General features: G+C 35.6%; 1 protein-coding gene across 4 annotated transcripts in view; it reads left to right on the forward strand.

The window, feature by feature from the left end:
- Positions 1-23,070, forward strand: part of CCDC171 (coiled-coil domain containing 171) — a 413,214-nt gene that overhangs the window by 214,823 nt on the left and 175,321 nt on the right. For all 4 annotated transcript variants that reach the window (XR_004443489.1, XM_033237405.1, XM_033237406.1 and 1 more), the window contains 3 exons: positions 3,824-4,050; positions 4,855-5,037; positions 10,766-10,951. Coding sequence is in view for 3 of the 4 variants with exons in the window: in XM_033237405.1 (XP_033093296.1) it covers positions 3,824-4,050; positions 4,855-5,037; positions 10,766-10,951 (596 nt within the window). In the remaining variant the exon portion in view is untranslated. The remainder of the gene's footprint in view (positions 1-3,823; positions 4,051-4,854; positions 5,038-10,765; positions 10,952-23,070) is intronic.

Below are 23,070 nucleotides of genomic sequence, written 5' to 3' on the forward strand. Positions count from 1 at the left end.
AAAAAAAAGAACTCAAACAAATCAGCAAGACCAAAACAATCTCATTAGGCCAGGTGTAGTGGCTCACACCTGTAATCCCAGCACTTTGGGAGGCTGAGGTCGGTGGATCACTTGAGGTCAGGATTTCAAGGCCATTCTGGTCAACGTGGTGAAATCCCGTCTCTACTAAAAGTATAAAAATTAGCTGGGTGTGGTGGTGGGCACCTGTAACCCCAGTTACTCGGGAGGCTGAAGTGAGAGGATCACTTGAACCCAGGTGGCATAGGTTGCAATGAGCCAAGATCTCATCATTGCACCCCAGCCTGGGTGACAAAGCGAGACTCTGTCTAAAAAAAAGAAAGAAAGAAAAAAGTCATCAGAAAGCAGGCTAAGGATATGAATAGACAATTCTCAAAAAATATACAAATAGCCAATAAGCAGATGGAAAATGCTCAGCATAACTAAGATGGGGGAAATGTAAATTAAAATCACAATGCCATACCGCCTCACTCCTGCAAGAATGGCCATAATCAAAAAAATAAAAAATAATAGATGTTGACATGGATGCAGTGAAAAGGGAACACTTTACACTGTTTGTGGGAATGTAAACTAGTACAACCACTATGGAAAACAAGTGTGGAGATTCATTAAAGAACTAAAAGTAAATCTGTGGTTTGATCCAGCAATCTCACTACTAGGTATCTACTCAGAGGAAAATAAGTCATTGTACAAAAAAGATACTTGCACGCGCATGTTTATAGCAGCACAATTTGCAGTTGCAAAAATTGCAAACCAGCTCAGATGCCTATCAATCAACAAGTGGATAGGCCGGGCACGGTGGCTCAAGCCTGTAATCCCAGCACTTTGGGAGGCCGAGACGGGCGGATCACGAGGTCAGGAGATCGAGACCATCCTGGCTAACACGGTGAAACCCTGTCTCTACTAAAAAATAAAAAAAAAAACTAGCCGGGTGAGGTGGCGGGCGCTTGTAGTCCCAGCTACTTGGGAGGCTGAGGCAGGAGAATGGCGTAAACCCGGGAGGCGGAGCTTGCAGTGAGCTGAGATCCGGCCACTGCACTCCAGCCTGGGCAACAGAGCGAGACTCCGTCTCAAAAAAAAAAAAAAAAAAAAAAACAAGTGGATAAAGAAATTGGTATCTAAATACCATGGAATACTACTCAGCCGCAAAAAGGAACAAAATTATGGCATTTGTAGCAACCTGGATGGAATTGGAGACCATTATTCTAAGTGAAGTAACTCAGGAATGGAAAACCAAACATGGTATATTCTCACTCATATGTGGGAGCTAAGCTATGATGATGCAAAGGCATAAGAATGATACATTGTACTTTGGGGACTCGGGAAAGAGTGAGGGGTGATGAGGGATAAAAGACTACACATTGGGTATAGTGTACACTGCTTGGGTGATGGGTGCACCAAAATTTCGGAAATCACCACTAAAATATTTGTTCTTATAACCAAACACAACCTGTTCCTCCAAAACCTATTGAAATAAAAAAAATTGCCTTCTGTACTGTATAATGTGAACTATATTGTAAAAACACTTCTTTTTATAGCATAAATTATTTAGTGCTCTTACTGTAATTCATTGAGAGTCAGCAGTTAGGAACTTAGACCATATGACTTTTGCTTCTTAAAAATTTAGAAGAATGCATTGCAGAATTATATTGTCATTTAGTATCACCCTTCAGATCAGTGTCTACACAAACATTTCTGTGACAAAGTAAAAAACCTTATTTGTTTGTCTATTTATTTATTACTTTTCTGAGACAGAGTCTTGCTCTGTTTCCCTCTCGAGTTCAAGCGATTCTCCTGCCCCTGCCTCCTGAGTAGCTGGGATTACAGGCACGTGCCACTATGCCCGGCTAATTTTTTGTATTTTTAGTAGAGACAGTTTCACTGTGTTAGCCAGAATGGTCTCGATCTTCTGACCTTGTGATCCACCCGCCTTAGCCTCCCGAAGTGCTGGGATTACAGGCGTGAGCCACTGTGACCGGCCTATTTATTAAAATTTAATTACAATTGATTTTTGCTTTTAAAGGCTCTTTATCTGTCAAAAAAATTATTTTGTATCCTGAAATTTTCTAAAATAATGAACTTTTATATTGTTTATTTAAAAACAAGAACCTTTGACATATCATAAGTAACATTAGTTTCTCTTGATATTCTTGTGTTTAGCATTGTTGCAGTAGCTATGGACATAAAAAGAAATATAATTTAACAAACATGTAAAAAATACCCGTGTATGCTAGGCTGGCACAGTGAAGATAAAAAGAGTTCATTAAGATGAAAAAAGACACAGATAAATAATTGCAAGATAGTTGGAGAAACAGGGAATACATATATATATATTAGGTATTGAAATGATGTCTTATATTGAATATTATAGACAAAATAAATTTTACTGTTCTTTCATTCAACAGTGGCTTATTTAATTCATATAATACTTTAGTAAATTCCTTTAACTCAGTGTTCTGTATTATATGTTGATTGCCATATAAAGCTACTTAATTCTTTTTCATCCGTTATTTAAGGAATATGATCGTTAACAAAAGGACTGTGTATTTTCATTATACTTTGTCTTTTGTCCGTGGGACTGTCACAGAGTATGTTTATAATGAGTGGTGTATAGAGTTAAACTTATATTGCCTTATATTTATATTCCTAGAATTTGATGCATCAATAACTGATAGAAATAAATTTTACCTGGAGGATATTATGCTTTTATTCACTTTATTTCCAATTTATGTATAACTCCTAAGCAAGATCATTTTCAAATTCTGACTGCTACATAGATTTCAAAATTTGTCTTTAAACATTAAGGAACAAAATAAGTAGAATGAAGCTCAAATTTTAGAACAATGTCTCCATGAGACAGTTCTTTATGCTGTAGAAAACCATTAGTTGATTACCTTCTCAGTCAGTGTTGCTCTTCAGTGTTGAATTGTATGTATTCTTATAAGGATAAAACATTTTTAATTTGGTAAGACTAGCTAAATTTGCTTTTTGTGCTTATGATGTAAAGACAAGATTTAAATTAACACCAACAGCAGAGGCTGTTAAAAATGTAGAATTTTATACTATGAATTTAAATAATCTTTCTGTGCTTGTCATTTTACATGGATAGTATCATAAGACAAGTAATAACAGATTAAGACCTACCTAGCAGAGGGAAAACTAAATTACACGACTTTATTAAGGCATAAATAAACCTGTTAACCATTATCTGGAACACCAATTAGTAGAAAGAGCACTGACAATTTTATTTATCAACATTAAACACAATTATTAATTACAGACCTGATGAATCTAGCAGTAAGCAGGCCATGTTGGATATGCTGGAACCTTAAGTCCATTATATGAGAAGGATGATTACCAAAATCCTGTGGGGAAATAAGTAATTGTAGTTGTAAAATTTTAATTGCCTTGGAATAAAGCAAATTATATTTTCTTGTCTGAGAATCTAAATAGTATGGCATGAAGGTAACAAGCTTTGGTAGTTGTAAATAGAAAATGGATTTATGTTAGATTTTAAAACAAAGAAAAGAGTGATGAATTTTTATTCATCACTATTCCATGTGAATGGCATACTGTAAATACATGCAGATTTTTTTTTTGATGTATTCTTTAGTAGGTGAGCTATTCTCTGAATTCCTTTTTTTCATAGTGAAAATAATGTGGGAAGGAACTTTTTGAATGAATTACTACAGGTGAATGGGAATTATATTAATTAAAAAATATTTTCATTATGTGATCAGCAGTGTTGTGAAACGAACAAGAGACAATTCACATTTTTGTGCCTTTTTTTTCTTTTTCTTCGAAGATCCAAATTCCAGAATTTGTGGACATTTACTCATAGGTGCAGCCAAGAATTCTTTTGCAAAACTCATGGATAAAATTAGTCTGGTAATGGAATGTGTACCTCTGCACAGTAGCAGGAGTATTACATATGTAGAAAAAGATTCCCTGGTTCAGAGGCTGGCCCATGGACTTCATAAAGTAAACACACTGGCCCTGAAATACGGTTTGCGTGGCCATGTGCCCATTATGGTATGTATGCACTTTCATTTAGTAGTAACCTAAGAACTTGTAGGTTTAATTTTGAATTAGCCTAATTTGTAGTTTAAATTATTAGTTGTACATGAATGTGTCTGGATTTTCTTTATAGTTCATGTAAAATTTTAATACGGTAAATAAAAGTACTTCCAAGTAAGTGTCCAAAATATCAAAATACAAAAATCATGGGCCAGATGCGGTGGCTGATGCCTGTAATCCCAGTACTTTGGGAGGCCTAGGTGGGTGGATCACCTGAGGCCAGGAGTTCAAGACCAGCTTGGCCAACATGGTGAAACCCCTTCTCTACCAAAAATACAAAAATGAGCCGGGGGTGGTGGTGTGTGCCTTGTGCCTCTAATCTTAGCTACTCGGGAGACTGAGGAACGAGAATCGCTTGAACTCGGGAGGTGGAGGTTGTAGTGAGACGAGATTCTGCCACTGCACTCCAGCCTGGCCTGCAGAGTGAGACTGTCTTAAAAAAAAAAAAAAAAAATGAGGCATGACATTAGTGCTAAATTTACTGTTCTCTATGAATGCACTGCAACAGAATTGTGTGAGACCTAAACAGCTGTCAATTTCATTTTTAGCTATCTAGATTATTTCTTTTCTTCAGATGTTCATTTTTCATAAGTCAAATTGTTGGTCACGTAAAAAATAAAGTTTTCACCTCTACGTTTCTTTGATAGCTGGCACTGGTTTTTGGATGATCTGAGTTACATTTAATTTAGTAAAATGGTTATTGCTATTGTTAGTAAATCTGTAGTTACTGTTTATAAAATTGCTCTTGTTTAACAACAGAAAAGCACAGCGTTGTTGCAGAAGCAAATATTTGGATTTACACAAAGACTGCATGCTGCGGAAGTGGAGCGCCGCTCACTACGCTTGGAGGTCACAGAATTCAAACGAAGTGTGAATGAAATGAAAAAGGAGCTTGACAAAGCCCAGGGTCTGCAAATGCAGTTAAATGAATTTAAGCAATCTGTAAGTATATATCATTTAGGAAACTATTGCTTTGGTGATATCTATTTCTTTATCTCTATATCCTTTTTTCCTTAACTTACGTTTGTTTTTTAAATAATTCAAAACCCTATTAATAACATTTCTTTTTCTTCAGAAAACTTCCCTTCTAAAATGCCTCTACTTGCTGTTGTTGGTGGCAGGCGGGGGAGTGGGGAGAGAGATTTCCTCTCTTCTTTTTTTTTTTGAGAGTGAGTCTCACTCTGTTGCCCAGGCTGGAGTGCAGTGGCGTTATCTCAGCTCGCTGCAACCTCTGCCTCCCGGGTTTAAGTGATTCTCCTGCCTCAGCTTCCCAAGCAGCTGGGATTACAGGTGGCTGCCACCATGCCTGGCTAATTTTTGTATTTTTAGTAGAGATGGAGTTTCTCCATGTTGGCCAGGGAGGTCTCGAACTCGTGACCTCAGCTGATCCACACACCTTGGCCTCCTAAAGTGCTGGAATTACAGGTGTGAGCCACCGCGCCTGGCCTCTTCCCTTTTTATATTGAATATTTTAAGTAAATTAGACTAGTATGAAATCAAATTGCTTTTCTAAAGAAATGTTCAATTTATCTAAAGTCCATCAATGACATATATGTATTATTTTAAAAAGCAGAAAATAGCTGAAAAAGCAAGGCCATATGCCAAATACCATTAGATCAAGAACACAATGTCTAAGTATGTGAAGCACAATATAATGCAGACATCTACATATTCTGTTTGCAGTTGGGATACTTACGAACATTGCTGTTTTTAATGTGGGTATGGAAACATAGAGTTAAAAGATTACCCTGAAACTTCAAGACTGTATACAACTTAAAACAGCTACTGAAACTTCAGTTTAAATGTGCTTTTAAGTTTATCTTTTGGTTAATTTGGAATTTACAGTTTTAACATTTGCAGTAACAGAGGCAGCAGCAGGTATAGTAGTTTAGTTATCAATCCTATGATAATGTAATTGTGCTAGTGTTAATTATTATTTCAAGTAGATACACCTTCAAAGGGCAGAGAGTTCCTATGAATTAGGCAGGTCAAGGAATCATGAAATACTCTTAAGCCATAGGTTTCTTTTCAGTAAATGTCTCAAGACACCATAATTTTTCCTTCTCTTAGTTTTTTGCTCAGAGAAGGAAAATTTATGAGCTGAGCTGCTTCAACTTTTTTTTCTAATTATAAAAGTTATAGAGGACAACTGTAAGTAAAAATACAAGAAAGTATTAAGAAGAAAGTTTAGACTGGGTATGGTGGCTCGTTCCTATTATAATCCCAGTGCTTTGGGAGGCCAAGGTGGGAAGATTACTGGAGGCCAGGAATTCAAGAGATAGTGAGACCCCATCTCTACAAAAAAAAATAATATTTACTTTTAAAAAGAGGAAAGTTAAAATCATTTTCATCTTACCACCCAGAATCAATCACTGTTGAAATGTGGATGCATTTTGTTCTCCACATTTCTTATGTATATATGTGCCTATGCATGCCTTTATGCACAATTGTAGTTTGGAATAATTTTGTACATACAGTTTGCATCCTGACATATAAATATATGTATACATCTATGCACTTAAAGTACTGTAATCATTTTCCTTTGTCATTTATTATTAATTTCATTTCAGTTAAGTGAATACTAGTATGTCATGTGGATATATCAAAATTTGAGTATTTCCCTTTTCTGAGATATGTGATTTTTTTCCATTTTTTGCCATTTTACTTAAATAATAAAGAGATGTTCATACTTTTAAAAATGAATTCTTTTGAAGCGTGTCTCTCCTTCCATTTGATTTGCTTCTGTATCATATAAACAGCTAAATGGGATATTGAGGTAGTCTACCAAAATGGACACAGTCATTTATGCAATTTGAGATTTAGAATATAGTCAACTGTATTTATATTTATATATAAATATATATAATTATATATAATGGCTTTTGTAAAAATTGGAAAATTCATTACATATGTTACTCCCTGGAATATGTATGAAGAATTCTAAATATTCTACACAATTTGATTTCCTAGTCCATAGTTAAGTATTAAGAAAACGAGTTTGCATCTTGTCTTTGGTTAGTTTAGAAGTAGTCAGGACTTAATTTCTAGCATCTAGAGAGAAGGTTAGAGTTTGAGGGAAGGTTGGTGGAAGGTGACAGAATCCTCTTGTAAGGGCTTTTGTTGAATAACTGGCTTGCAGTAATTAGGAGTATGTTTGAGGAAGTGCTTAGTGTGAAGTGTAGGAATAAAAATAGGATAATAATTGAGGAAAGAGGTACTTAATTTTTACTTTATTTTGCCTTATTTTATTTTTTGAGATGGAGTCTCGCTCTGTTGCCCAGGCCAGAGTGCAGTGGTGTGATCTCAGCTCACTGCAGCCTCCGCCTCCCAGGTTCAAGAAATTCTCCTGCCTCAGCAGGAGTTGGCATTACAGGTGTCCACCACCATGCCCGGCTAATTTTTTGTATTTTTAATAGAGATGGGGTTTCACCATATTGGCCAGGCTGGTCTCATACTCCTGACCTCAGGTTATCTCCCCGCCTCAGCCTGCCAAAGTGCTGGGATTACAGATGTGAACCACACCCAGCCAGTACTTAATTTTTAGATATTGTCCTACAATTATAAGTTATGAAGTAGGTGACAATTTCTAACATTTAGTGATCATATTGACCGTGTATCAGACACTGACCCTAAACACGTTACAGGCGTTGACTCATTTGGTCCTTCTAATTATCTCACATGCTATTATATTATTATAATATATAATATTATTATTTTTAATTTACAGATGAGGATTTTGGAGCATGTAGAAACTAAGTAACTTGCCTGAAGTCGTATAGTTATTAATGGAAATGACAGAATTTGAACTTAGTTTATGTGGCTCTAAAACTCATGCTTTTATCCACTTCATGATAGTGATTAATGTTGATACCTAGGTGTGTTAATAAAGGGTTGTTTTATTAAAAACATAAAAAATGAAAAAAAGATGCTATTTTCCTCTAAGAAAATTGGAGAGAGTGCCTGCAACCATTTGTCTCTCACTGATTTCAGACAAAGTATATTGGAGAGAATAAAATAGCTTCTTTATAGTTGGTCTAAAATTATAAAGGGAAACATCCTGCTCACCAAAAGCTATTTAGTACTTTAATGGTTTTAGAATACTATGTCCATCTACTGACAGTTGTTTTTTAACAGCTAACTTCCCCAGTCTCATGATCTTTGTTTGTTTATTAGCTCCTTACACTTGCTTTCACACAGCATCTCTTTCTTATTCTGCATTGCTATGCTTGCTTGATTTTATTTACTTTACAGAAGAATAAACAGAATTGAGCCAGTCTCTGGGAGGGATGGATGGACAAGGAAGAGGCTAAAATTACCTGAGTTTTTAGGTAAAGAGGAAATTTTGGAGGATTGTGAAGGGAACACACATTCTGCTAAACAGGGAAGTCCTGTGAAGTGGTGGGGATGGTGATGGAAAGATCTTATTCACTTGATGGTCAAGTGAATTGAAAAGGACAGAATGGTCTCATGGCAAGGAGTGGTAATTTAAAACAACACAATACATTAAAGATGGAAGAGGTACAAAAATATATGTTCACAAGACCCAGTGCAGAGAGGGATGTTAATAAATAGAAATAGAACTGGAGTGCTGAGAGGAGACTGTTAGATTTGATGTTTTGAAAGCTGAGGGTTTGGTTGTAATAGCACAATGTGGAGAGTTCGGCAACTGTTTAACAGGGAGTAAAAAGTTGAATATTCTGTACAATCTTAGCACTATACAAATATCAGTGACATATTAGATATACCTTTTACTAGGTGACTCTTTGAAAATGAGGCAACTTTCCTCTGTGCCTTGTGATCATTCTCATTAATTTATATTAACTTAGGTAAATTATCAGACATCTGTTTTTATGCTACACTATTGGCTTTTAAAATTTCTTCAGTGTTGAGAAATGCACTCTTAAATTGTTGAGGAATGCACACTTAAAAAGAGAACTAAGAGTTTTAAAAGACGGTTGCTTCATGGAAGTGGCAGGCAAGGTACCTGCTGACAAAATAAAACTGAGTGCTTATGTATTATAATATAGAAGGACCCATGTAATTGATTTATCCTAAAACTTAGTTTCAGCAAAAGTCTTTCTCTTTGTATGAACTGCATGCTTGCTGTTGGCCCACGAGGAAACTGTGACTATGCACATTTCTATTTTTGTCTTATTTGTCAGAAAAATAAAAGACAAAGTCTATATTCAGTTACAATAATTACTAGATGCTTAGAATCAAAAGGATGTTTTTCCTGCTTTTTCCTCTCAGATTTTTTGAAATTTCAAATCAACCTGCTTTATATTTGTGGTGAATGATATTAATACACCTCAAATCCTTTTTTACAATGGGAAAGTTAGAAATTTTAAATAGATACATGTATATCTTGTGTATTTAAGTGGCCTGAATGGTTCCCTTGAGTTTTCCATGTATATTTCTCAGGTTATCTACCTTTTGTGAAACCTTCCTCTTTTTTACACTTCACTATGTCTCTGTTGTTTGTCGTATCTAAGTTTCGTTTGTTTAAATGTTTTGAACAGGAGATAATATAAACTTGTCTTGCCCTGAATTCTACATCCCTATCTAGAACTGTCATTAGTTATTCCAGAGCAGAGTACTGTGCCCTCCAAAGCAGGCACGATATCGTAAAAACCATGTTGTGTATTATGGTGTGGATTTTGTTGGCAGATGTTTATATATGAATATTCTTTCATACAACAAATATTGAACACTCACTGAGGGCCAGGCACCCTTCTTGGTTGGATGAAAAGCTAAATGAAGTCCCTGCTTTGTGGAGCTACACCTTTATATGTGTGGTTGGTGGCAGGGTGTGGACAGGCAATAAAAAAAGTGAGATGAATTTAGATAATGACAGTGGCTGTTTTGTTTTTTTTTTTTTTTTTTTTTTTTTTTTTGAGACGGAGTCTCGCTCTGCCGCCCAGGCTGGAGTGCTGTGGCCAGATCTCAGCTCACTGCAAGCTCCGCCTCCCGGGTTCACGCCATTCTCCTGCCTCAGCCTCCCGAGTAGCTGGGACTACAGGCGCCCGCCACCTCGCCCGGCTAATTTTTTTGTATTTTTTAGTAGAGACGGGGTTTCACCGTGTTAGCCAGGATGGTCTCGATCTCCTGACCTCGTGATCCACCCGTCTCGGCCTCCCAAAGTGCTGGGATTACAGGCTTGAGCCACCGCGCCCGGCCGACAGTGGCTGTTAAAACAAGATGGTATAAAAGTGTGAGTGGGAGTTGGAGAGGTGTAGACATGTAAGACCTGCCTAGGAGAAGACATTTGACTGGGGAGACCTGAATAATAACATACACTGAACACAAACTTTTAGGTGATCAGTTAAAAGCCAAGGAAGTTGTTAAAGGTTTTAATTCCCACAATCATAATCTTTATAAAAAGTATTCATGTATGAAAACTTAAACTGAGCATCATGGATTTATTTGGAATTTCAAATGAGTTTTCTAAGATTTTATTTGACTGAAAATGAAAACTAAGTATGGCTATTGTGCTTTAAAAATCACAGTAGTATTTTTATCTTGACTTATGCAATTAAGAAAAGCTAATTGTATTTTTTTGATGTATCAAATGCCTAGAAATGTTTGTATTATATTCCTTTAGTTTTGAAGACAAAATAATAACAATGCAGTTAGCTTTATAGCTGATTCTCCCCCCTCCCACTTTTTACAGAAATTGATCACCCATGAGAAGTTTGAAAGTGCATGTGAAGAACTAAATAATGCATTACTTCGGGAACAGCAGGCACAAATGCTATTGAATGAACAGGCACAACAACTACAGGAATTGAATTATAGACTTGAATTGCACTCCAGTGAGGAAGCTGACAAAAACCAAACTCTTGGAGAAGCTGTTAAGGTAAGAGAATAAAGGGATATTTGCATAAAGGAATGTTTTATCTATATGTGGATCTTAGAGGGAATTATGATATCTCCTGAATAGGAATAGATCCCAAGATGTGAAATTTTATTCTATGAAGATAGAATGAAACATGGTTCTAAGACCTCGGTTATAAGCCTGCATTCGTATGTATTGAGAAGGTAAAAGTAGGCTTTACTTGCTTGTTGAAAACAAAGTGAAGATCTTTTCCAGTAATAATAACAATTATTATTAACAGTAAAATTAACAGTAAATTTTTTGTTTCTTTTATCTTCCTTATTTCTTCCTCTCTTTAGAGTTTTCCTTTTCTTGTTTTGTACCCAATGGACTTTGGAAACTCCACGCATCTTTTGGATTCTGGAAGGTTTTGGTCTGGGTCTGATTCTTATATAAGTACATATTTGGGGAGGAGAGAGGTTTAGTTAGAAAGATTTCTGTCTGTCATATATTTGTGGTAAAGGTATTTCAAAGGAAAAAGAGAAGCTATCATTTAAAAGTTGAGAAAATTTCATTAATGGATTTAGGACTATAGTACTTTCTGGAAATGTTGCCTACAAAGTATAATAGAATTCTAGTTTTTGATTATAAAACTTGTGGATTTATCACTAGTGAGATTATATACGTTGGAATGGAACTAAATCCAGGGAAAACAACAGCGATATAGCCTCTATATAGGACATCATACTTAATACAATTAATCAACTCAGTGTTGGTATTAACTTATACAGATATATCTATTTTTTCTGATATCTTAATAATACTATTATGATCAATGATAAAATAGCCAAAATTTATTGTTAACTTCCTGTTTTTCAGGCACTATGCTAACTACTTTAAAACACTTCTGTACTCGTCACACAAACTGTATGGGATTATTCCTGTTTTATAGATGAGAAAACAGATGCAGAGAGGTGACATAACTTACACATTTCTTAGTAAGTAATGGATCTAGGGAGTCAGATTTCCATCCATCTTCCTAACCACCACATCATATGTTCCAGCGTCCATTTGCCAGGCTTGGTGTTACTGTCGCTACATGAGTTATTCATTTTAAACTACCTCTGTGAGGTAGGTACTATTGTTATGATTTTGATTTTTTTTGTTTGTTTAAATTTAGAGACTTCAATAAACTTGCCCAGGATATCCAGTAAATGTTGAAACTGGGATTTAGTTTTCAGAAAAATTAGAAAAATTTGAAATCTAAAGCAAGAAAATACACATGAATTTAAAGAGGAAAATATAGATGTCCTTTAAGAAGAGGAAAAAATGACCAGGATGGTATTAGTATTTTAGAGTATATTTTTCCAAATATATGTATTAAATTGAACCATTTGAAGTTGCTATTTTTATAAGTGAAAACTAGACAAATGCCAGCAATTTCAAATGGCTCAACCTAATACATATTATTTTTCTTACATAAATGAGAACATACTTATATACTGTTTTGAAACGTACTTGTATTACTTAGTATTAGATTGTATTACGTATTGTACTTGTATTACTTAGTAATAGATTGTGAGCATTCTTGCTTACCAACTGATATGACTGTGAATTTTTTTTCACATTTTTTTACACAAGTAATAAATATTTATTGTGGAAAAATAAGAAAATATAGATGAAGAAAAATTAAAATAATCTCAAATCATATCACCTGATATATCCAGCATCAACATTTTGATATATATATTCCAGACTTTATGTTTTACAAATATAGAAATATAACTGAATATAGGTTAATAAAAATACAATCATACTATTATACATATTGTTTTTTACTTACTTTCTTCCAACACCATATCAAGGATTTCTTTCTATGCTAGTAAGTATAGTGGTATTTGTCAGGCCTTTGAGCTGAAGCTCAGCCGTTGTAACCCCTGTGACCTGCACACATACGTCCAGATGGCCTGTAGGAACCAAGAAGTCTAGAGTAGCTGAAAAACCACAAAAGAAGTGAAACAGGCAGTTCCTGCCTTAACTGATAACCCACCTTACGACATTCCACCATTATGACTTGTTCCTGCCCTACCCTAACTGATCAATCATGACATTCTTCTCCAGGACGATGGATCTCATGATCTCACCACCATGCACCTCCATGACCCCCTCCTCTGCTGACAACAGATAACCACCTCTAACTGTAACTTTCCACTGCCTACCTGAGTCCTACAAAGCTGCCGCTCTCCTATCTCCCTTTGCTGACTCTCTTTTCAGACTCAAATCACTTGCACCCAAGTGAATAAACAGACTTGTTGCTTATACAAAGCCTATTTAGGTGGTCTTCTATATGGACACGTGTGACAGTATCATCATTTCATGGCTGGTTGAATTCTTTTGGATGTATATTTTTTCTTTTTCTTTTTAACTGATAAATAATTGCATACATTTAGGGTATGTTTTGATGTTTTGCTACATGTATGCATTGTGGAATGTTCAAATCAGGCTAACATTCATCTTTTCACATACTTATCATTTCTTTGAGAACATCTAATATCCACTTTTTGTTTTTTTACCATTTTGAGATATACATTATTATTATTAACTATACCTTTCTGTACAATAGATCACCACAATTTATTCTTCTTGTCTAGCTGAAACTTTGTACCCTTTGATTAACATTTGTCCATCCCCACTCGCGACTTCTAGTAATCACTTCAATGTACTGTACGTAATTTATTAACCTAATTTGATATTATAGATTTGGATTTATCCCAGCTTCTTCCTCCTCCTTCTCCTCCATCTCTTCCTCTTCCTTCTCTCACTCCTTTCCCTCCTCTTCTTCCTTTTTCTCTCTTCTACTTCTCCGCCTCCTTTTGCTATTATAAGTAAGTATTAAGATGAACAACCTGGTATCTAAATGTTATGCATGTATCTGTGATTATTTCATCAGGATGAATTCCTAGATGAGGAATTACTAGGTCAGAAACCACATACATTCAAATAATGTACATATTATCAATTGGCCTACAGCACATCTCTACTGATTACATTCTCTTCTAAGATATATGAGAATTGCACCTTTGGCCTTACCTGGCTATTACTGTTTAAAACATTTTTGACAATTTGATAGATATGTCCTTGTTACTTTAATTTGTATTTCTTTTATTATTAGTTGAGTTGAAAACTTTTATAAGTATATTGGTCATTAAACAACATTTTTATGCTTCATGTCCTATTAATAGATAATGTAATGAACTGTGCTTTGGAAATGCATCTGTGTCATATTGAAGTCTTTTTCTCTGTTACAGTTTGTGTTTAGGTATAATATCTTCCAGCAGATAAAGAGATGTTCATGTTAATTTTTTTAAATTGCCAGTAGCTTAAATATTGTTGTCAGGAGTGGAGAATTGTTTAATTACTATCTCTTAATTAGAACTAGCAGGTGGTAATGTGAAAATGCTCTCTTGTGGGAGGCAACATGGTTCAATGGAAAAAGCACTGGCCTTGGAACAAGTATTCCTGAATTCAAATCCCAGCTCTGTTGCTTGGGCAAATTACTTAACCTTCTGAGCCTCAGTTTCCTCTTCTGCAGAAATAAGGATAATGATACTTAAGTTATAGGATGTTTATGAGAATGAATTAAGATTCTATTTGAAAAACAAGTGTATGCTTGTTAATATTCTGTTGTGTTTTCAGTAATGCTTTAAAAAATAGTTTTTAAAAATATGTTGTATGCATAACTTCTTTTAAAAAACAAAGTATATTGTTTCTTCTTTTTAAAAACAAAAGAAGACCACAAGTAGAAGATGTGGATACAGAAGAAAAAACAAATTATCTATGATTTATAATCTGAAAGCAATCACTTAACATTTTGGGAATTTTGTTTTAAATCATATCTTTTTTTTTAAAGACAGGGGCCTCACTCTGTTGCACAGGCCATGACCTCCCAGGCTTAAGTAATTCTCCTGCCTCAACCTACCAAGAAGCTGGGTCTACAGGCACGTGCCACCACACTCAGCTAATTAAAAACATTTTTTTTTTGGTAAAGATGGAAACTCCCTGTGTTGCCCAGTCCTGGTCTCAAACTCCTGGGTTCAAGCGATCACCTTGTCTTGGCCTCCCAAAATGCTGGGATTACAGGTGTGAGCCACTGTGCCCAGCCTAAATCATTCCTTTATATGTAATAGTTTTTATAAATAATACTTCAGACTGGATCTTCAGAATGGCCTTTTGTTTTAATACAGCTAAATCTTGGATTAGACATTCCCTGCAATAAATGCAGTGCGTTAAGACGTAAAGGAAATCTCCAAGGACAAAATAAACGACAATATTTTCAAACGTCAGTATGTGGAAATCAAAGTTAACACTGAGTAGATGCTAGGTTTGTCCTGGAGGCAAATACAGGTTAAGCATCCCTAATTTGAAAATCCAAAATCCAAAATGCTCTAAAATCAAACTTCTTGAGCACTGACGTGACACTCAAAGTAAATGCTCATTGGAGCATTTTGGATTTCAGATTATCAGATTTGGGATGTTCAGCCAGTAAGTATATAAATAATGCAAACATTCCAAAGTGCAAAAATATTCAAAATCTAAAATACTTCTGGTCCTGAGCATTTTACATAAGGGATGCTCAGCCTATACCAATATTCATCCTGGAAACAGGAGACTCAGCTTTGGGTTCTACCTGCAGATAGGAGCTTGAACCTAAAGCTCCCACATTAAGAAATTGCTTAATAACCTGAAAGGGATAATCAGTAGTATTCCATTGTTCTAGGCAAAAGCTATGGCAAAAGTCTATCTGGATAAAGGCTTGCCTAATCTGGTTCCTTCAGAAGCCCCAAAAGAGTAAGATCAATGAAGTAACTGACACATGAATAGGTAGACATATATTAATCTTTTTTTTTTTTTTTTGAGACAGAGTCTCACTCTCTTCCCAGGCTGGAGTGCAGTGGCCGGATCTCAGCTCACTGCAAGCTCTACCTTCCGGGTTCCAGTGATTCTTCTGCCTCAGCCTTCCAAGTAGCTTGGACTACAGGTGTGTGCCACACCTGGCTAATTTTGTATTTTTAGTAGAGATGGTGTTTCACCATATTGGCCAGGATGGTCTCGATCTCCTTACCTCTTGATCCGCCTGCCTTGGCCTCCCAAAGTGCTGGGATTACAGGCGTGACAGATAATATTAATCTTACATGCAGCCACATTGCTAAACTCTCTTGTCATTTCTAGTGCTTTATCTATACTGTCTAGGGCATAGACAGTAATATTAATCTGATAGTGATAATTTTGTTTTTTGTTTTCAAACCTTATCCTTTTAGGTTTTTTTTTTTTTTTCTCCTGCTTTACTGGCTAGGATAAAGTGTTGGGTGGAGGTAGAGGTGGTAGGCATCCTTATCTTGTTTCCAGTCTTAAAGACAATCTTTCTAAGATTTCTTCATTAAGAGGAAGTTTGATGTAGGTTTTTAGTTGATAATCCTTGTTGGGTTAGGGAAGTTATCTTCCTATATTATGCATAATTTAAAAATCATGTGCCGGGCACAGTGGCTCACTCCTGTAATCCCAGCACTTTGGGAGGCTGAGGTGGGCAGATCGCCTGAGGTCAGGAGTTCAAAACCAGCCTGGCCAACATGGTGAAACCCCGTCTCTATTAAAATACAAAAATTAGGCGTGGTGGCGAGCACCTGTAATCCCAGCTACTCGGGAGGCTGAGGCAGGAAAATCACTTGAACCTGGGAGGCAGAGGTTGCAGTGAGCTAAGATGGTGCCATTGCACTCCAGCTGGGTGACAGAGTGAGACTCTGTCCCCCGACCCTACCCCCCCCAAAAAAAGAAAAATCATGAATGGATGTTGGATGTTATGAAATACATTTTATGCATCTATTTAGGTAATCATATGACTTTTCTCACTTATTCTGTTGGCATGTTGCATTATATCAGGTAATAGCGAACTGTGATTTGTGTTTGTACAGCCCGTGACCTAAGAGTGGTTTTTACATTTTTAAGGGATTATAAAAAATAAAACCACAGAACAACATGTGATACAGATGGCATGTGGTACACAAAGCCTAAAATATTTCGTATCAGAAGTTTGCTGATGCCTGGGTTATATTTTAGTATTCTAATGTTAAACCAGCCTTGTATTCCTGAAATAAACCCAATGTAGCTGTGATGATTTTTTAAAAATACATTGCTGCACCCAATTTCTTAATTTTTCACTTGGGACTTTTCGATCTATAGTCTTAATTGGAATTGTCTTGTAATTTATCTTTCTCCTACTGTCATTATCACTTTCTTGAAATCAGGATTTTGCTGATATGAAAGGACTTATCTTCCCACTCCAAACACAGGAAGCGGTGTCTTAGTGCATTTTGTGCTACTATGACAGAATAGCACAGATGGAGTAATTAAATAACAGTAGAAATCTATTTCTCTAGGTTCTGGAGGCTGGCACCAATATCAAGGTACTGGCATCTGGTGAGGACCTTCTTTATCTGTCATCCTATGGCAGAAGGCAGAAGGGCAAGAGAGTGCTTGCACACTCTAGGGGAAGGAAGTAGGGAAGGGGGCCAAACCCATCCTTTTATAAGAAATCCCAATTTCATGGGTTAATTTATAACGAACTCACTCCCACGATAACTGTATTAATTCATTTATGATGGTAGAGCCCTGATGACCTAATCACCTCTTAAAGGTCTCACCTCTCAGCGCTGTTGCATTGGAGATTAAGATTTTAACACATGAACTTCGGCAAACACATTCAAACCCTAGCAAGTGGAAACTAGAAAAAAATATAACAAATGCATTTTGGGTTATAGCCAAGCTTAAAGAGAGCAAAATATTCAAGTTCTAGAAATAAAGAGGACCAAAACAGCAAGTGATGAGCACTCAACACCAGATGAGAAGGAGCTGAAGTCTAATTAGCTCATTGGAGTGTGCAAACCTAGCTGGAGGCCAGAGTTGATAATAATTACATTAGGGAAATCTAGGCTTTAAGCCTCAGAGAATAGGAAAGATCCATCTATGTAAAACTAGGCATCTGGAAGGGCTGCCCTACTGTGAAATGTGGATGAGAAAATCTCTGCCTAGCAGCTGCATGAGAATTTGACATCTACTCAGGGCTGTGGATAGGAAAAGTTACTAAGGAAACTGGAATACAGACCTGTGCTACACATAAATACAGGGTCTTAGTTTACACCTTCATGATCCAAGTACTGTTTAGTTGAGATTTAATCTTTAAAATGGTACAGTCCAGTCACCAGTGTGACCTTGTAGAAGGGAACGTGAAAATGTTCGGTAGGGATGTTTCTGCATTTCAAAGAATACATTCAAGACTGTTATGAAAAATTCAGTATTTGATAATAGGATTCAATATTACTAATCACACAAAAATGAATTGCACATCAATTGAGAAGATTTACACTTTAGGTGGTAGAAATACTAGAAGCATTGAAATCAGCTAAACGGATACCTTAAGGGTTTTTTTTGAGCGTTCTAAGAAATAAGGTGTGAATAGAAGTTATAAGATAAGACATGAAAATATAGTCATGGAGATTATTAACTCAGTGAACACTGAGTAGACGTTGATGAAATATATTAGCAAATTGGAAGAAAGCTGAGGAAATAATACATAATGCTCTCCAGAGAGACAAAATGATGGATAATAAGAAATTAAGAGGAAAGAAAAAGAGAATGAAATATTTAATAAAAGAATGAAAGTAGAGTACCATAAGCACCTATAAACATAGTAATGAGATGACAGAATAACTAAGGCAAGAGAAAGTTTTTAAAGTTATGGGAGTAAAAGGATTACTTAGAGAAGAATAACAATTAGATCCTAAGAGTAATGACTTGATTCAAAATAACTTCATTGAGGTATAATTATAACAATATGTACACTTTAAATATATAGAGCTCAGTGCCTTTTGACAAATGTATACATTGTGTAACTACCACTACAGCAGTCTGAGCTCCCTCCTCAGCCCTGGGGTTGGGGAGGCGGAGTGCAAGGTGGGCCAAGTCACACCTGGCAAGTATGTCCTCAGGCAATGGGCACGTTTGTGGAGTGCATAGTGGTCTGAGCTCCCTCCTCAGCCCTGGGGTTGGGGAGGAGCATTGACAGGGTGCAAGATGGACCAAATCAGACCTGGCAAATACAGCCTACAGCCTATAGGGAAGCCTACAGATTTCCCTATAGCAGTCTCAAACATCAGTGCTAAGGGAGAAACCAGTGGGTGACCAGCAAGCATCCAGAGGTGTACTGAGGTTGTATAGTAAGTGTGAGTTTTTAAGAAACTGCCAAAGTCTTTTTCAGAATGGGCTGCGTGATTTTACATTTCCATCAGCAGTGTATGAAAGTTCCATTTGCTTTACATCCTGGTGAATACTTGGCACTGTCTTTATCTGTTGTAATGGTATATTTTTTGCATTTAATTTGCATTTACCTGATGATTAATTTTGTTAATTATCTTTTAGTGTACTTAGTCATTCATATATGTTTTTGTAAAATATCTGTTCAAACCATTTGATATTTGATTGATTGATTTTTTTGAGACAAGGTCTCCCTTTGTCACCCAGGCTGGAGTGCAGTGGCGCTATCATGGCTCACTGCAACTTCTGCCTCCTGGGCTCAACTAATCTTCCCATCTCAGCCTCTCAAGTAGCTAGGACTACAGGCGCATGCCACCATGCCAGCTAGTTTTTGTAGTTTTTGTAGAGACGGAGTTTCTCTATGTTGCCCAGGCTGGTCTCAAACTCCTGGGCTCAAGGAATCCACCTGCCTCAGCCTCCCAAAGTGCCGGGAATATAGGCATGAGCCACTGTGCTTGGTCAACATTTAATATGTTAAACTTTGGATTCTTTGTTTTATTCAATTGTAAAAATTCTTTCTATATTCTATATATAGATTCTTTTTTCAGATATATATTAATAATATTATCTTTCAGTCTTTGGTTTGCTTTTTTGTTTTCTTAACCGTATCTTTCAAATAAGAGTTTTACGTTTTGGTGAAGTATCCGTATTCTAACTGTTACTGTTGTAGTTGATGCTTTTTCTGTTTCATCTAAGAAATGTTTGCTACTATGATGTGAAAAAGATTTTACCTTTTTGACAATTATATGAGTTAATTTTTATACATAGTGTGGTGTAAGGGTTGAAGTTTATTTTTTTCCAAATAAATATTAAATTGTTTCTGTGCTGTTTAAAAAATATGATCCTTTTTCTGTTGAATTACCTTGGCCCCTGTATTAAATCCTCTGTGTGTGTATATGTGTGTGTTTGTTTCTTTATTACTGGACTCTGTTTCTGTTTCATTGATCTATATGTCTTCCTTTATGTTAATTGCTTTGCCTTTATAGGATGCCTTGGAATTCATATTTTTAAGGTGCTGTAAGTCCTTTAACTTTGCTCTTTTTTTGAAACTGTATTTGCTATTTAGATGTATTGAATTTCTGTACAAGTTTTAGAATCAGATTGTCATTTTCTTGTAAGACATTAAGTTTATTGATACAGGCTTTATAATATTCCATTATTATATTTTTAATTCTTGTCGGATCTGTTGCGATAATTCCTCTTTCAGTCCTCATACTGGTAATTCGTATTTTCTCTTTAGTTAGGAGTTTATTAATTTTGTTGTTCATTTTTAAAAAATAAGCTTTGGCTTTGCTAACTTATTCTATTTTTTATAATATTCTGTTATTTTTATTATTTCCATTTTTTTTTTTTTTAGTTTTTAAAATTTTACTTTAAGTTCTGGGATACATGTGCAGAACATGCACGTTTGTTACATAGGTATACATTTGCCATGGTGGTTTGCTGTACTTAACAATCTGTCACATTTTAGGTTAGTTTAGCCCTTCTTTTTCTAGTTGTTAAGGGATTAGCCTATTAGATCAGGAATCAGCAAAATGTGACCCACAGGTCAAATGTAGCCTACTGTCCATATAGAAAGTTTTATTGAAATGCTACTATGCCCGTTTATTAAAATATTGTCTGTGGCTGCTTTCTTAACTACAGTGGTAGTTTTAAGTAGTTGCAACAGTGACCACGTGGCTCACAATGCCTGAAATATTTACTATGCAGTTTTTACAGGTATTGAATATTTTTTAGAACTTTATAAAGTCTCTGCTATTGGCTTATTAGGTATTTCTCTTTTTTATTTTTAGGGGCTGCTGTAGTGTTTATATCTCTTTCACGTATCACAGTCTATTTAAAAATAATATACTACTTTATGTATAATACAAAAATCTTACAACACTATACTTCCATTTCTTCTCTTTCATTCTCTTTGTGTTGTCATAGATTTCAAGTTTACATGTCTTATAAACGCCATACTATATTGTTATCATTTCATCTTTTAATAGAAAATTAGATTTTAAGGAAATTGAAAAATAAGAAAACAGTTGTCTTTCATCATTGCCCATATATATACCATTTTGATGCACATTTCCTTTATAAAGACCCTTGTTTCCATCTAGTGTGATTTTCCTTCTGCTTGAGGAACTCCCTTTAACATTTCTTGTGATACTTGTCTTTATTTTTGAAAGGTGTTCAGTATAGATGTCTATGTTGACAGTTTCTTTTAGCACTTTAAATATGTTGTTCCCTTTTCTTCTGGTTTGCATTGTTTCTGACAAGAAATATGTGTTCATTTTACCTTTGTTTGTCTCTATGTAATGTGCCTTTTTTTCCCCTCAGGTTTTGTAAAGGTTTTCTTTACAAATTTTAATTTTTAATGTTTGTGGGAACATAATAGGGTATATATATATTTATGGGGTACATGAGATATTTTTATATAAACCTTCAACGTGTAATAATCATATCATGGTAAATGGGGTATCCATCCCTGCAACCGTTTATCCTTTGTGTTGCAAACAATCCAGTTATACTCTTTTAGTTATTTTTCAATGTATAACTAAATTATTACTGACTGTAGCCACCTATTGTGCCATCAAATACTAGGTCTTATTCGGTCTTTCTGTCTGTCTTTTTGTACCCATTAACCATCCCGACCTTCCCACACATCCCCACTACTCTTCTCTGCCTCTGGTAGCCATCCTGCTACTATCTATCTCCATGAGTTCAATTGTTTGGATTTTTAGCTCTTCCAAATAAGTGAGAACATGCAATGTTTGTCTTTCTGTGCCTGGCTCATTTCACTCAACATACTGACCTCCAGTTCCATCTTTGTTGTTGCAAATTACAACATCTTATTATTTTTTGTGGCTGTATAATACTCTATTGTGTATAAGTACCACATTTTCTTTATCTGTTGATGGCCACTTAGGTTGCTTCCAAATCTTGGCTGTTGTGAACAGAGCTGCGACAAGTGTCGGAGTGCAGATATCTCTTTAATACACCGATTTCCCTTCTTTTGGGTATATACCCAGCAATGGGATTGCTGGATCATATGGTAGCTCTATTTTTAGTTTTTTGAGGAGCCTCCAAACTGTTCTCCATAGTGGTTGTACTAATTTACATTCCCACCAACAGCATACAAGGGTTCCTTTTTTTCCCTTGTACATCCATTTGTTACTCCCTGTCTTTAGGGTAAAAGCCATTTTAACTGGAGTAAGATGATATACCTCATTGCAATTTTGATTTGCATTTCTCTGATGATCAGTGATTTTGAGCACCTTTTCAAATTTGTTTGCTATTTGTATGTCTTCTTTTAAAAAGTGACAATTTACATCTTTTGCCCATTTTAAAATCAGATTATTAAATTTTTTTCCTGTAGAGTTGTTTGAGTTCCTTGTATTTTCTGGTTATTAATCCCTTGTCAGATAGGTAGTTTACAAATATTTTCTTCCATTCAGTGGGTTGTGTCTTCACTTTGTTGATTGTTTCTTTTGCTGTGCGGAAGCTTTTTAACTTGATGTGGTCCCATTTGTCTGTTTTTTCTTTGGTTATCTGTGCTTGTGGAATATTGCTTAAGAATTTTTTGCTCAAACCAATTTCCTGGAGAGTTTCCCCAGTGTTTTCTTGTAGTAGTTTTATAGTTGGAGGTGTTAGATTTAAGTCTTTAATCCATTGTGGTTTTATTTTTGTATATGACAAGAGATAAGGTTCTAGTTTCATTCTTCTGCATATGGATATTCAGTTTTCCCAACACCATTTATTGAAGAAACTATCTTTTCCCAAGTTTATGTTCTTAGCACCTTTGTCAA

The sequence above is a fragment of the Trachypithecus francoisi genome, unplaced genomic scaffold (genome assembly GCF_009764315.1).
Source record: "Trachypithecus francoisi isolate TF-2019V2 unplaced genomic scaffold, Tfra_2.0 Lachesis_group16, whole genome shotgun sequence".
Taxonomy (NCBI): Eukaryota; Metazoa; Chordata; class Mammalia; order Primates; family Cercopithecidae; genus Trachypithecus; species Trachypithecus francoisi.